The 13,979-nt window shown below is 41.1% G+C and overlaps 2 protein-coding genes across 2 annotated transcripts in view; both read left to right on the top strand.

Moving 5' to 3' along the window:
- The window catches only part of TMEM231 (transmembrane protein 231), a 231,719-nt gene that overhangs the window by 167,090 nt on the left and 50,650 nt on the right, over positions 1 to 13,979 (top strand). The window lies entirely within an intron of this gene.
- CFDP1 (craniofacial development protein 1) overlaps positions 1 to 13,979 on the top strand; it is a 125,582-nt gene that overhangs the window by 102,305 nt on the left and 9,298 nt on the right. The window contains exon 6 of the mRNA XM_058528300.1: positions 4,529 to 4,687. Coding sequence (XP_058384283.1) covers positions 4,529 to 4,687 — 159 coding nt within the window. The remainder of the gene's footprint in view (positions 1 to 4,528; positions 4,688 to 13,979) is intronic.

Raw genomic sequence — 13,979 nt, 5'->3', positions numbered from 1 at the left:
ATGCCTATGGAAAATCAGTGCTGATTTACTCCCTCCTAGTTAGCACAGTTCTTAGAGGGGGAGACATACCGCTGCAGTGCTCTCTCTGCAATGTTCTTTCACAACATAGAGAGCCAGCAGCCCCTGCCCAGAATCTGATTCTTTCTGGCCTGCCTCAGCTTTCCTGAAAACCTGATTGATGAACCTTAACAGCAGAGATAGGGCCAAGGTCATGGGAAATCTGCCATCCTGAAAGCTGCAATGGTATGACACCAGGATTATGCCAAGGTAAAGCCCAATGTCAAGGTGAGAGAGCGAATGTGAGAGCTGAAAAGCCTGCAGAGACCCCACATGCCAGGTTCCAGGAAGAAAGTGCCAGTCTTTCGGTTATGATGAGCCTCTGCATGTTTTGGCTGTTACTCTAAATGTGTCCTTCACTTTGATTTAGCCTCAAATAAAAGACAGGTAATTTTGCTTTTGAGACTATCAGATTAGGAAATCATAAACCATGTTAATGATCCAGTGAGGCAGACCTAGAAGCTTTCCCCTAAAGCATAAGCACAGGTGACATTTTGCTGATGTTTAACGGTGAACAAGGCAAAGGGGGATTATGGCTTTCTTCCTTTTCTGGAACCCTCTTCACTGCTATACAGCGAAAAATCATTTTCTCATAGACTTCTCAGAGTGATTTGTTGAAAAGATCGTATAATCTGGGAATACCGTCGGAAGTGTAGGCTAAGGGGGAGAGATTGTGTACAAAGCCTGTGGTGGTGCCCAGATAAAATGGGAAGCCCTCGGTTGTTGAGAGCTTGTTGAGAGAGATTGGCGCATAGGAGTGGAAATTATTCCCCTTAGAATTCCCCAATTTAAAAGTGTTCCAAACGCTTTTTATTCTACAAAGATCTGATTCTCTCCCACTAATTGGTTCTAGGATCCAGGTGACTTTGTTGACTTTATCGAGCTTTCAGCTGCTTGCAGAACTATATCCATGTGCTATAGAGATTTGAAGACCCAGAACTTAAGTATCCGCAAAGAGAGAGGATGCACAGGGAAAATCGTGTTTCTCCTAAACATCTTACTTAGATTCCCCTCAAAGCAGAACCTGAGTTAAGGCTTTGGCTGGAGGTAGTTTACTTGGGAAGTCATCCTAGGAAGCAGGAGTGAGGAGGTGGGGAGAGTGAGACAGGGAAGGAGGAAAAGCCAATACAAGAGTGCATTTCCGAGGCCACGAGGGCTCAATGCCACCAGAACTGAGAAGCATTCAGAGTACAAATTTCCCCCACTTTTCAAAAGTTCGCTTTACACCATTTTGCTTTTACGAAAAGCCTACATTAGTACCTATTTTTGCTAACCAAAAGAAATCCAAAGAGGATTTTCACTTCTATGAAAATAGTGTTCAGCATTTGTTTTGCTTCGAACCGTCATAGAGGCAGCGCACACTCCAAGCAGCGAGAGTGGCACCACCAAGCTCTTTCCCCGGGACTACACTCAGCATCAAGCCACCATAGCTTTGAACTGTCTGTGAGCATCTCGATTTATTTTGTGCGTTCATTAGCAAGATGTGTCCTAAGGTAACTGCTTCTTCACTTCACACCAGTTCAGCTTATGAAAGAGTTCATAGGAACCCTCTAGTTTTGGATAGCAGGGGAAACCTGTACCTCCTAGAATGCCTGTGTGAGGACAGGTGGCTGGGCCTTGTAGCCACCAGCTCCTGTCCCCACAAGGCCCTAATGGCATGAACTCCACCACATGTCCAGGCAGTGCTTGTAACATGTAGGCAGGGTCAAATGAGGCCCTGCAGCCAGAAATGGAAAGTCTCCAGGTATGTGCCTTTGGTAGGCTGTTGTCTGCAATGACTCTGAGCTTGCTCAGAACTGACCAGTGGGGCGGCAGCTGAAATTAGAGTCCTCAAGCATCTGCTGTGTAAAGGATCCGTGCTATAATAGAAAAAGAACTGGGTGCAATGGAAACACCACCAGGAGGTATCTAATCCAGAGATTGGGAGAAGGGTCCGGGAGGGCTTCCTGGAGGAGGTGGTTTTTTGTTTTTTGTTTTTTTGTTTTTTTGTGAGGAAGATCAGCCCTCAGCTAACATCCAGTGCCAATCCTCCTCTTTTTGCCGAGGAGGATTGGCCCTGGGCTAACATCCGTGCCCATTTTCCTCTACTTTATATGGGAAGCCGCCACAGCATGGCTTGACAAGTGATGTGTTGGTGTGCACCCGGGATCCAAACTTGCAAACCCCAGGCCACCGAAGCAGAGCGTGCGCACTTAACCGCTGCACCGCCGGGCCGGCCCCGAGGAGGTGGTTTCTCAGCTGAGACAAGACCAGATGAATGGGAGGGAGGCAGGTAGAGGCGAAATGCAGCTTCAGGACTCTATGGTTGGAGCATAGATTGCAAGGGTAGATGTGGCGAGAGAAGCTTAGGAAGAACTTTGCACATTAAGGAGTTTAGACTTTATTGTAAGAGCAATAAGGAGTCAAGGAAGAGACATTTAAGCAGAAAGAATGATAAGCTTTGTGTTTTAGAAGATTTATTCTATTGACAGCATGTAGACTAGATGACAGGATGGAGCAGGTGAGTGAGAGTGGGACAAAACAGAAGTCAGGGAGACCAGTGAAGAGGCTGTTGAATCATCCAGGTGAGAGAATATAATAATAATAACCAGGGCAGTGGCAGTGAGGCAAGTGAGAAGTGAAAAGATTTGAGACGTATTAAGTTTCTGTATCCCTACTCATGCTCTACTCCTGGTAACATACAGTCTGTGTGTGTGTGTGTGTGTGTGTGTGTGTGTGTGTGTGTGTGTGTGTGTGTGTTTCTGTGTTTGTGTTGATGGAGAGATTGTTGTAGAGATTGAGTTATCTGGAAAATAATTTTTAGAAAATGTGAATTGAAAACTCATAAAGAGCTGTTTAGAAAATTCTTAGGCAAATTGGGAAGTAAAATTACTGTCAGAAAATATCTCAAGTAAGTGCTCACCTTAGAGAAGAGATAGCACAGTGTACCACACTGGGAGTCAGAAAGACCTTGCTTTGTCCTCGATCTGCATTTTCTATTAGTTTGGCCTTTGTTGTATCATTTAACCTCTCTGAACTTTATTTGTCCAACTCAAAATGAAAATGATGATACCTGCCCAGCCTATTCTGAGTTGATCTTAAGCTAATAGCATGTTGTGGGATACAACCACAACAGGGAAGCTAACATCTTCTCGACCAACATGAGTGGAATGAGAGTATGGAGGGCAATTGTTCAGCCCCAAGAGTCTTGTGTTCAGTGTGGACACTGGCCTGTCGGCTCACTCTGGGGCAGAGGTCGTGAGCTGTCCTTCACCAGCATTGTGCTGCAGGGAAGTGGGGTTTCAAAATGGTTAGTAAGACACTAGATCATCTCAAAGGCTCCTCCAACTCTGAGACTCAGTGGTCCTTTTTCACAGGCCATGGTAGAATAAGATGAGAAAATGGTTATGAAAGCACTTGAAGAATTAGCATTCTAGGCAAGTGAAAGGTATTATTATCAATGTTGTCAGTAGGCCTTGTGATGTTAGCTCGTAAAGTTTTTAAATGTTTTAATTTTCTTGCATATCCCAGTAAAGCAGAAGATAACTTCCAGTTTCCTATATGCTAGTATATAACTTGTTTTAGTTTCATAAAGAGACCAAAAGCCATGTTCCTTCCATAGTTCCTTCCCCTAATATCACCTTCTTACTAACTAGCTGTATTCTGTTTTTCCTGTTTTATTTCGTACATTTAACATTGACTAGAAGCATTTGACCTGCCAAGACTTGAACTTGGGCATATGGGGTTTCTCCCACAGTCCATGATAGCATCACCAGCAAGTAGGTCACAGGCTGTACATTCCCTGCTTACAATGTTCACCTCCTGGGAAAAACCAGGGCCCTGACTCACTGGAGTTGAAAGGAAACTGATCTTGGAGTCCTTTTAAGATAATTGTGACTTCTTGCTCGTCAGTGTTGGGATCTGGTTCTCTTTCTCTTAAAAGAATTCCCTGGGGCTTTAGTGCACAAACGATGATGGTGATTCAGTATGGCTAACATTTATTGCACCTTTACTCTGTGCCAGGTGCTGTTTTAAGCACTTTACACATAAGATACACTACAGCCCCCTGAGTAAGTATTCACTTTGTAGATTAGGAAACTGAAGCAGATGTGGTTAAGTAACTAGCTTAAAGTTACACAGTTCAAGCTGGAATATGAACCTAGGCATGTGATTCTAAAACCGTGTCTGAATCATGCTACGCTTCTCCCTCCTTGCAAGCAGAGACGTGTCATACAGAGCATACAGAGGTCTTTAGGATTTCCTCTCCCCAGGTCCTTAGAGCGGTCAGAGATGTTAAACAGGAAAAGTGCATTAGAATGCTGGTCTACTTACGGTATTCTCCACACCAGACAGGAAGTATCCTAGATACAAACACGGCTGCCATTAAGATAAATAGCTTGAATCTAGGGAACCCCATGCCAATCAGAAAAACCATTAATCAAGAAATTATAGTTTTTATGTGCTACATGTTTCATGTTTTTGCTTTCCCTAGGTTAAAAAGATCAAGTGGCATGAGCAGCCTTTTGGGGAAAATTGGAGCCAAGAAGCAGAAGATGAGCACCCTAGAGAAGTCCAAATTGGACTGGGAGAGCTTCAAGGAGGAAGAGGGCATTGGTGAAGAACTAGCCATCCATAATCGAGGGAAGGAAGGGTAAGAAGTAATAGATTCCATTCCTCTGAAAATCTTAAGAACTCTGAAATAGTTTATTGCAGACAGCCCACCCAATTTAAGCAAGCAGGAGCTTTTCATGGTGAAACGAAAAGTGTGAGTACTTGGGTTTGTCAGTGAAGCTCTATTCTAATGTGGGGCAGGTCTTGTTGGTGAGAAAAACACTGAGAGTGATGGGAAGGGAGGGCGTGTGAGCAGCACTTCTCTCAGGGACAGTGATGTCTGCCAAGCTGAATTTGCTGAATTACAGCTCCTGTGAACTGTAAGTCACCTCGTCGATTCACATGGTCAGATCTGGCTCACTTTATCAGCCTTGGCTTGATCTGAATTATTTGGCCTTCTGAGAAACCAGGCTAGCTGAATGCTTCAAAAGCAGAGCCAACAGAGTGCTTAGATATTGTCACATTATCATGGGATTCTTTTTGTCCATGTCATTATGGCCAAGGGTGGGGCTTCATCCTTGGCTTCAACCTTTGTGACGTGCCACCCCTCAGACACCACCCAGGTCATCACTTGCACCCCCTTCCTTGTCACTTTGGAATATGAGGAGGGTGTCCCTAACCTATGTATTCAGGAATATCAAGAAAGAAATGATATTCAGTGAGTACTTAGGAACCTCAGAAGGAGCTAAGGAACAAAGTTACTACAGAAGTAGGTCCGTGGCTCCAGGTCAACACTCCGGCCCCTGAGAGTGAAAGGAAGTGTTACGAGGCCCATCAGACAGCCCTGGGTGCTCATCGTCCCTGCCCCTCGTCTGTAAGGGCTCTCCCTGGAGTACATGGGGTATCTCTGAGGCTTAGCTCCTTCACCTGTAAAATTGGGATAATGATACCACCCTCAGGGTGGTCGTGATGGTCTCATGAGATAATATATGTAATCTATGTATGATACATATATGTAATTACATGAAACCTTCTGCAGAGTGTCTGTTACATAAAGCTGTGCTTTAAGTGGTAGTCATTCAGGTTTTTTTTTTTTTTTTTAATTTTTTGTTTATTGCAGTAACATTGGTTTATAACATTGTAAAAATTTCAGATGTACATCATTGTACTTCTATTTCTGCATAGATTACATCATGTTCACCACCAAAATACTAATTACAACCCATCACCACACACATGTACCGAATTATCCCTTTCACCCTCCTCCCTCCCCCCTTCCCCTCTGGTAACCACCAATCCAATCTCTGTCCCTATGTGTTTGTTTATTGTTGTTATTATCTACTACTTAATGAAGGAAATCATGCGGTATTTGACCTTCTCCCTCTGACTTATTTCACTTTGCATTATACCCTCAATGTCCATCCATGATGTCACAAATGGCTGGATTTCATCATTTCTTATGGCTAGGTAGTATTCCATTGTGTATATATACCACATCTTCTTTATCCATTCGTCCCTTGATGGGCACTTAGGTTGCTTCCAAGTCTTGGCTATTGTGAATAACGCTGCAATGAACACATGGGTGCATGTACCTTTACAAATTGGTGTTTTCAAGTTCTTTGGATAAATACCCAGCAGTGGGATGGCTGGATCATATGGTAGTTCTATCCTTGATTTTTTGAGGAATCTCCATACTGTTTTCCATAGTGGCTGCACCAGTTTGCACTCCCACCAGCAGTGTATGAGAGTTCCCTTCTCTCCACATCCTCTCCAACACATGTTGTTTCCTGTCTTGTTAATTATAGCCATTCTGATGGGCGTCAGGTGACATCTCATTGTAGTTTTGATTTGCATTTCCCTGATAGTTAATGATTTTGAACATCTTTTCATGTGTCTGTTGGCCATCTGTATATCTTCTTTGGAGAAATGTCTGTTCAGGTCCTTTGCCCATTTTTTAATTGGGTTCGTAGTTTTTTTGTTGGTAAGATGCATGAGTTCTTTATATATTTTGGAGATTAAGCCCTTATCAGAAGTATGGTTTGCAAATATCTTCTCCCAATTGTTAGGTTGTCTTTTCGTTTTGTTGATGGTTTCCTTTGCTGTGCAGAAGCTTTTTAGTTTGATGTAGTCCCATTTGTTTATTTTTTCTATTGTTTCTCTTGCCCGGTCAGAAGTGGTGTTTGAGAAGATGTTGCTAAGACTGATGTCGAAGAGCATACTGCCTAGGTTTTCTTCTAGAAGTTTCATAGTTTCAGGTCTTACATTCAAGTCTTTAATCCATTTGGAGTTAATTTTTGTGTATGGTGTAAGGTCTACTTTCATTTTTTTGCATATGGCTATCCAGTGTTCCCAACACCATTTGTTGAAGAGACTTTCTTTTCCCCATTGTATGTTCTTGGCTCCTTTGTCAAAGATTAGCTGTCCATAGATGTGTGGGTTTATTTCTGGGCTTTCGATTCTATTCCATTGATCTGTGTGTCTGTTTTTGTGCCAGTACCATGCTGTTTTGGTTACTATAGCTTTGTAGTATATTTTGAAATCAGGGAGTGTGATACCTCCAGCTTTGTTCTTTTTTCTCAGGATTCCTTTAGCTATTCGGGGTCTTTTGTTGTTCCATATAAATTTTAGGATTCTTTGTTCTATTTCTGTGAAAAATGTTGTTGGAACTTTGATAGGGATTGCATTGAATCTATAGATGGCTTTAGGAAGTATGGACATCTTAACTATGTTAATTCTTCCAATCCAAGAGCACGGAATATCTTTCCATTTCTGTGTGTCGTCTTCAATTTCTTTCAGCAATGTTTTATAGTTTTCGGTGTACAGATCTTTCACCTCTTTGGTTAAGTTTATTCCTAGGTATTTTATTCTTTTTGTTGCAATTGTAAATGGGATGGTATTCTTAATTTCTCTTTCTGCTACTTCGTTGTTAGTGTACAGAAATGCAACTGATTTTTGTATGTTGATTTTGTATCCTGCAACTTTACCATATTCGTTTATTACTTCTAAAAGTTTTCTGGTGGATTCTTTAGGGTTTTCTATATATAAAATCATGTCATCTGCAAATAGTGACAGTTTCACTTCTTCCTTTCCAATTTGGATCCCTTTTATTTCTTTCTCTTGCCTGATTGCTCTGGCTAGGACTTCCGGTACTATGTTAAATAGGAGTGGTGACAGTGGGCATCCTTGTCTGGTTCCTGTTCTTAGAGGGATGGCTTTCAGTTTTTCACCATTGAGGATGATATTAGCTGTGGGTTTCTCATATATGGTCTTTATTATGTTGAGGTACTTTCCTTCTATACCCATTTTATTCAGAGTTTTTATCATAAATGCATGCTGTATCTTGTCAAATGCTTTCTCTGCATCTATTGAGATGATCCTGTGATTTTTATTCTTCATTTTATTAATGTGGTGTATTACGTTGATTGATTTGCGAATGTTAAACCATCCCTGCATCCCTGGAATAAATCCCACTTGATCATGGTGTATAATCTTTTTAACGTATTGTTGTATGCGATTTGCTAGTATTTTATTGAGGATTTTTGCATCGATGTTCGTCAGTGATATTGGCCTGTAATTTTCTTTTTTTTTGTTGTCCTTGTCTGGTTTTGGTATCAGGGTAATGTCAGCTTCATAGAATGAGTTAGGGAGCTTCCCCCCCTCCTCAATTTTTTGGAAGAGTTTGAGAAGGATAGGTATTAAGTCTTCTTTGAATGTTTGGTAGAATTCACCAGGGAAGCCGTCTGGTCCTGGACTTTTATTTTTGGGGAGGTTTGTGATTACTGTTTCGATCTCCTTACTGGTGACTGGTCTATTCAAATTCTCTACTTCTTCTTGATCCAGTTTTGGAAGGTTGTATGATTCTAAGAATTTATCCATTTCTTCCAGATTGTCGAATTGGTTGGCATATAGCTTTTCATAGTATTCTCTTATAATCTTTTGTATTTCTGAGGTGTCTGTTGTAACCTCTCCTCTTTCATTTCTGATTTTACTTATTTGTGCCTTCTCTCTTTTTTTCTTGGTGAGTCTAGCTAAAGGTTTGTCAATTTTGTTGATCTTTTCAAAGAACCAGCTCTTGGTTTTATTAATTTTTTCTATTGTTTTTTTGGTCTCTATTTCATTTATTTCTGCTCTGATTTTTATTATTTCCCTTCTTCTACTGATTTTGGGCTTTGTTTGTTCTTCTTTTTCCAGTTCCTTCAGGTGCATTGTTAGATTGTTTATTTGAGATTTTTCTTGTTTGTTGAGATAGGCCTGTATCGCTATAAACTTCCCTCTTAGAACTGCTTTTGCTGTATCCCATAAATTCTGGCATGTCGTATTTTCATTTTCATTTGTCTCCAGGTATTTTTTGATTTCTTCTTTGATTTCTTCGTTAACCCAGTCGTTGTTCAGTAGCATTTTGTTTAATCTCCACGTATTTGTGGCTTTTCTGATTTTCTTCCTATAGTTGATTTCTAGTTTCATACCATTGTGGTCAGAAAAGATGCTTGGTATTATTTCAGTCTTCTTAAATTTATGGAGACTTGTTTTGTGGCCTAATATGTGATCAGTCCTGGAGAATGTTCCATGTGCCTTTGAAAAGAACGTGTATTCTTCGGTTTTTGGATGGAATGCTCTGTATATATCTACTAGGTCCATCTGTTGTAGTGTGTCATTTAAGGCCAATGTTTCCTTATTGATCTTCTGTTTGGATGATCTATCCGTTGGTGTAAGTGGAGTGTTAAAGTCCCCTACTATTATTGTGTTACTGTCTATTTCTGTTTTTATGTCTGTTAATAATTGCTTTATATATTTAGGTGCACCTACATTGGGTGCGTAGATATTTACAAGTGTTATATCCTCTTGTTGGATTGTTCCCTTGATCATTATGTAATGCCCTTCTTTGTCTCTTTTTACAGTTTTTGTTTTAAAGTCTATTTTGTCTGATATGAGTACTGCTACCCCAGCTTTCTTTTCATTGCCATTTGCATGGAGTATCTTTTTCCATCCCTTCACTTTCAGTTTGTGAGTGTCTTTAGGTCTGAAGTGTGTCTCTTGTATGCAGCATATATATGGGTCTTGTTTTTTTATCCAGTCAGTCACACTATGCCTTTTAATTGGAGCATTTAGTCCATTGACGATTAAAGTAGCTATTGATAAGTATGTACTTACTGCCATTTTTTAACTTTTTTTTTTTTCTCAGTGTTTTAGTAGTCCTTCTCTGTTCCTTTCTTCTTCTATACAGAATTGATGGTCACTTTAGTTTGACCTCTGTCTGAAAGCTCTACTCTTTAACTCCCCTCCTCCCTCATGTTTTTGATATCATATCTAACCTCTTTGTTGTGCATTTGTATCCATTACGTTCTAATCATGGAAATAGATAATTTTTCCTATTTGTGGTCTTTTCTTTTCCCCTTAAATCAGTCCCTTTAACATTTCTTGTAGCACTGGTTTCTTGGTGACAAACTCCTTTAATTTTTGCTTATCTGGGAAAATTTTGATCTCTCCTTCCATTTTGAATGATAACCTTGCTGGGTAGAGTATTCTTGGCTGTAAGTTTTTTCCTTTTAGCACTTTAAATATATCGTGCCATTCTCTTCTAGCCTGTAAGGTTTCTGCAGAGAAGTCAGCTAATAGCCTTATGGGGTTTCCTTTGTACGTAACTTGACATTCTCTTGCGACTTTTAGGATTCTCTCTTTATCTTTAATTCTGGACATTTTGATTATGATGTGTCTTGGTGTGGGCCTCTTTGGGTTTATCTTGTTTGAGGCTCTCTGTGCTTCCTGTACCTGGATGTCTGTTTCCTTCCTTAGGTTAGGGAAGTTTTCATCTATTATTTCTTGAAATAGATTCTCTGACCCCTTGTCTCGCTCTTCTCCTTCCGGGACACCTATAACACGGATGTTAGTGCGCTTGATGTTGTCCCAGAGGTCCCTTAGACTGTCCTCAGTCTTTTTAATTCTTTTCTCTTTTACCTGTTCAGCTTGGGTAATTTCTTCTAGTCTTTCGTCCAGCTCACAGATCCGTTCTTCTATATCCTCTACTCTGCTTTTGAGTCCCTCTAATGAATTTTTCATTTCCAGTTTTGTATTCTTCATTCAGGTTATTTATAAGCTAAATTATAATAAAGACAGGTGGATTTATTTTGAGGGTCATATTTCTTTTTCTTTTTTTTTTTTTTTGTGAGGAAGATCAGCCCTGAGCTAACATCTGTCACCAGTCTTCCTCTTTTTGCTGAGGAAGACTGGCCCTGGGCTAACATCTGTGCCCATCTTTCTCGACTTTATATGGGACGCCGCCACAGCATGGCTTGAGAAGCAGTGCATCGGTGCGCGCTCAGGATCCAAACCCCGGGCCACCAGCAGCGGAGCGTGCACTTAACCACTAGGCCACGGGGCCAGCCCAGGGGGTCATATTTCTAAATTAGGCTTCAAGATTATTTGAATGAACCTGGAAGCTGAGCAGTATGTTAAAAAAATATTTTTTTTTATGACTGTATCAGCTTATTTAACTACCAGACTTCTAAGTCAGACTGCAAAGATGGAATGCCACAGAACAGAGGTGGAGCCAAAGCCATCTGGGGTAGGCCCAGGATAAAGCACAGGCAGGAGTCAATGGTATTTAGAGAAGGCCCGCGATATTTGCCCCAAACCTCTTTGACTCAGCTCTAATAACTCACAGCTCCCTCTTCTCCACTTTTGCCTAGTGATCTAAGGCAGCAGAGGAACTGCCAGTGTGTGCTACACTTTATTACGTCTCTGATTATTGATTATATGGGTTGAACAGTGTTCATTCTGCTCAAGTTAATAGAGGGCTTATAAAAATAAGAAGTGGTGCTGTTGAAGATAAGGGAGAGTTAATAAAATGTAGACTGGAAGAGAAAATAAAATTAAAAAGGTCATCTGCCCAGTGAGGACTTTTTCAGGCAATGGAAAATCACATAACTGGGTTGGTGAACAACAAATAGCATGCAGCTTCTAAGCGCTCTGCTTTTCCCTTCTGTGAGACATTCTCCCCGGCCAGGTGATTCCACAGGTCTGGTTGTGTTTTTCCAGTGCAGCTCTGTTGACTCTGTGCTCTGCCTTCGGCTCTTTTGACCTGCCCTCTCCAACACCCGCCCCCACACCTCCACTCCCTTGTCTTCCCTAGCTCCTGCAGGCAGATTAAAAGGCCCAGCCCCTAGTCCAGGGAAGGGACTGTAGCTCTGGTTCTTAGTTTGGCTAAACATGAGAATCCTCTGGGGGGTTTTCCAAAGTTGAGGTGACAAAGCTGCCCCTGTACAGAGCTTCTGAATCGAGTGTCACAGATATCTATATCTTTAAATTGCTCCTCAGGTACTTCTGATGCACAGCCAGGGTTGAGAATCACTAGACCACAGCATCAAAATTCTAGAGACGAGAGCAAGACAGCCAGCTGCTGGGTGAGCCTTTCCAGCACATATGTAACTAGAGAGCTGATTTCAAAACAGGGGATGTTGAGAAGGGCAAGAAGATTTCTATTAAGAAGGATGCCCAGTGCCACAGTGTTGAAGGGAGGGAAGCACAAGAACCAAACCGGTAAGGTCTGTTTGGGCAGAGGCAGGTCAGGCCCCCAAATTTTCTTACACACATGCCAGCAAGAGCAAAGGCATCGCCTGCAGAGAGGATACTCTGAGGGAATATGTGGAGAATCCCAAGAAGCATTCCCCTGGGACAAAAGTGATCTTTGCTGAAACTGAAGGGGGAAAGGTTGTACTGATAACGTCTCAGAAAAGCTACCTAAAAGTAATGATTGGCCTCTGCGATGTGTATTATGAGACCATGACCTTTTTACAATCACCCTATTTAAATTGATCCTCATACATAGAATTTAGGTAAAGAATGGTGATAAAAACATTCCTGTTATGCAGTCCTGATTAAAATAAGATTGGATTGAGGTTAAAAGGTTATGTCATGCTTTCTGTGTTTTGATAGTAATTCCAGTTCAGTAAGTGCTATCATATCTTTCTCCTTGTAAATATTTGATAGAATTCGAAGCTAGATTGGTCAGTATTGGGTTATTGTCGTCCAATTTTTTATTTTTTATTTAAATGAAGCTTTTATTTTTATTTATTTATTTTTTTTGTGAGGAAGATCAGCCCTGAGCTAATATCCATGCCCATCTTCCCCCACTTTATATGGGATGCTGCCACAGCATGACAGGCTTGACAAGCAGTGCGTCAGTGCATGCCCGGAATCCAAACCTGTGAACCCCGGGCCACAAAAGCAGAGCATGCGCACTTAACCACTTGCGCCACTAGGCCAGCCCCTGTCCAATTTTTTAAAAGGTGATTTTGCTATCTTAAAATATTCACATAAGGAAACAAGGCACCTTGAGAAACAGCAGGCACAGGATCAAATCTGCAAAGAATTTAGATAATGAAAATATCAGATACGGATTTTAAAACAGTTATGCCTACCGTGTTTACAGAAGTAAACAACAAACTTGAAAATATTTGCAGGGAGAGGAAACTATAAAAAGTGACCTAGGAGATTTGAAAAAGACCCAAACAGAATTTCTAGAAATAAAAAATATAATAACCATAATTACAACGTAAATGGATAGATTTAACAGTAGTTAGGCCAGCTGAAAAGAAAATCTGTGAACTGGAAAATAGTCAGACAAAATTATCCAGGAAATAGTTCAGAGAGACAAAAAGACAAAATAATGGAAGAGAAGTTAAGCAGCCTGGAGGACAGAGTGGAAAAAGACAAAAGAAACCTCTTTATAGATTTTTTTTAAACCCAAAGAATGGAAGATAAATGAAATAGAAATCCACACTTAGACATACCAAAGTGAAACTGCAGAAAACCAAAAACAAAGAGAAAAATCTTAAGAGCAGCCAGAAAAAAGAAAGGAGAGGCAATTAGACTGACAGGTGGCCTCATCAGCAACGGCGCAAACCAACGGACACTGGAATGATCTATTCCAAGTGCTGAAATAAGCAACTACTTCTGCTTTACATATGTGTGTGTAGATATAGATACGAATGACTGTGTGTGTGTGTGTATCTCCTTCAAGAATGAGGGCAAATATGGACATTTTCAGAATAATAAAAGCTCAGAGAGTTGCCCCCAGCAGATCTTCACCCAAAGGATGAAGGATATACACTAGTGAAAGAAAAGTGATTCCAGGAGCTGGCCCCATGTCCGAGTGGTTAAAGTTCCACACACTCCACTTTGGCGGCCCAGCTTCATGGGTTAGGATCCCAGGCATGGACCTACACCACTCATCAGCCATGCTGTGGTGGCGACCCACATACAAAATAGAGGAAGATTGGCACAGATGTTATGTCAGGGCTAATCTTCCTCAAGCGAAAAAAGAGGAAGATTGACAACAGATGTTAGCTCAGGACGAATCTTCCCCCCAAAAAAGAAAAATCATTCCAGATGGA

This window comes from Diceros bicornis, chromosome 32, assembly GCF_020826845.1.
Source record: "Diceros bicornis minor isolate mBicDic1 chromosome 32, mDicBic1.mat.cur, whole genome shotgun sequence".
In the NCBI taxonomy this organism is placed as follows: Eukaryota; Metazoa; Chordata; class Mammalia; order Perissodactyla; family Rhinocerotidae; genus Diceros; species Diceros bicornis.
The sequence above is the reverse complement of the archived record's forward strand: the minus strand, read 5'-3'. Positions and strand labels throughout refer to the sequence as shown.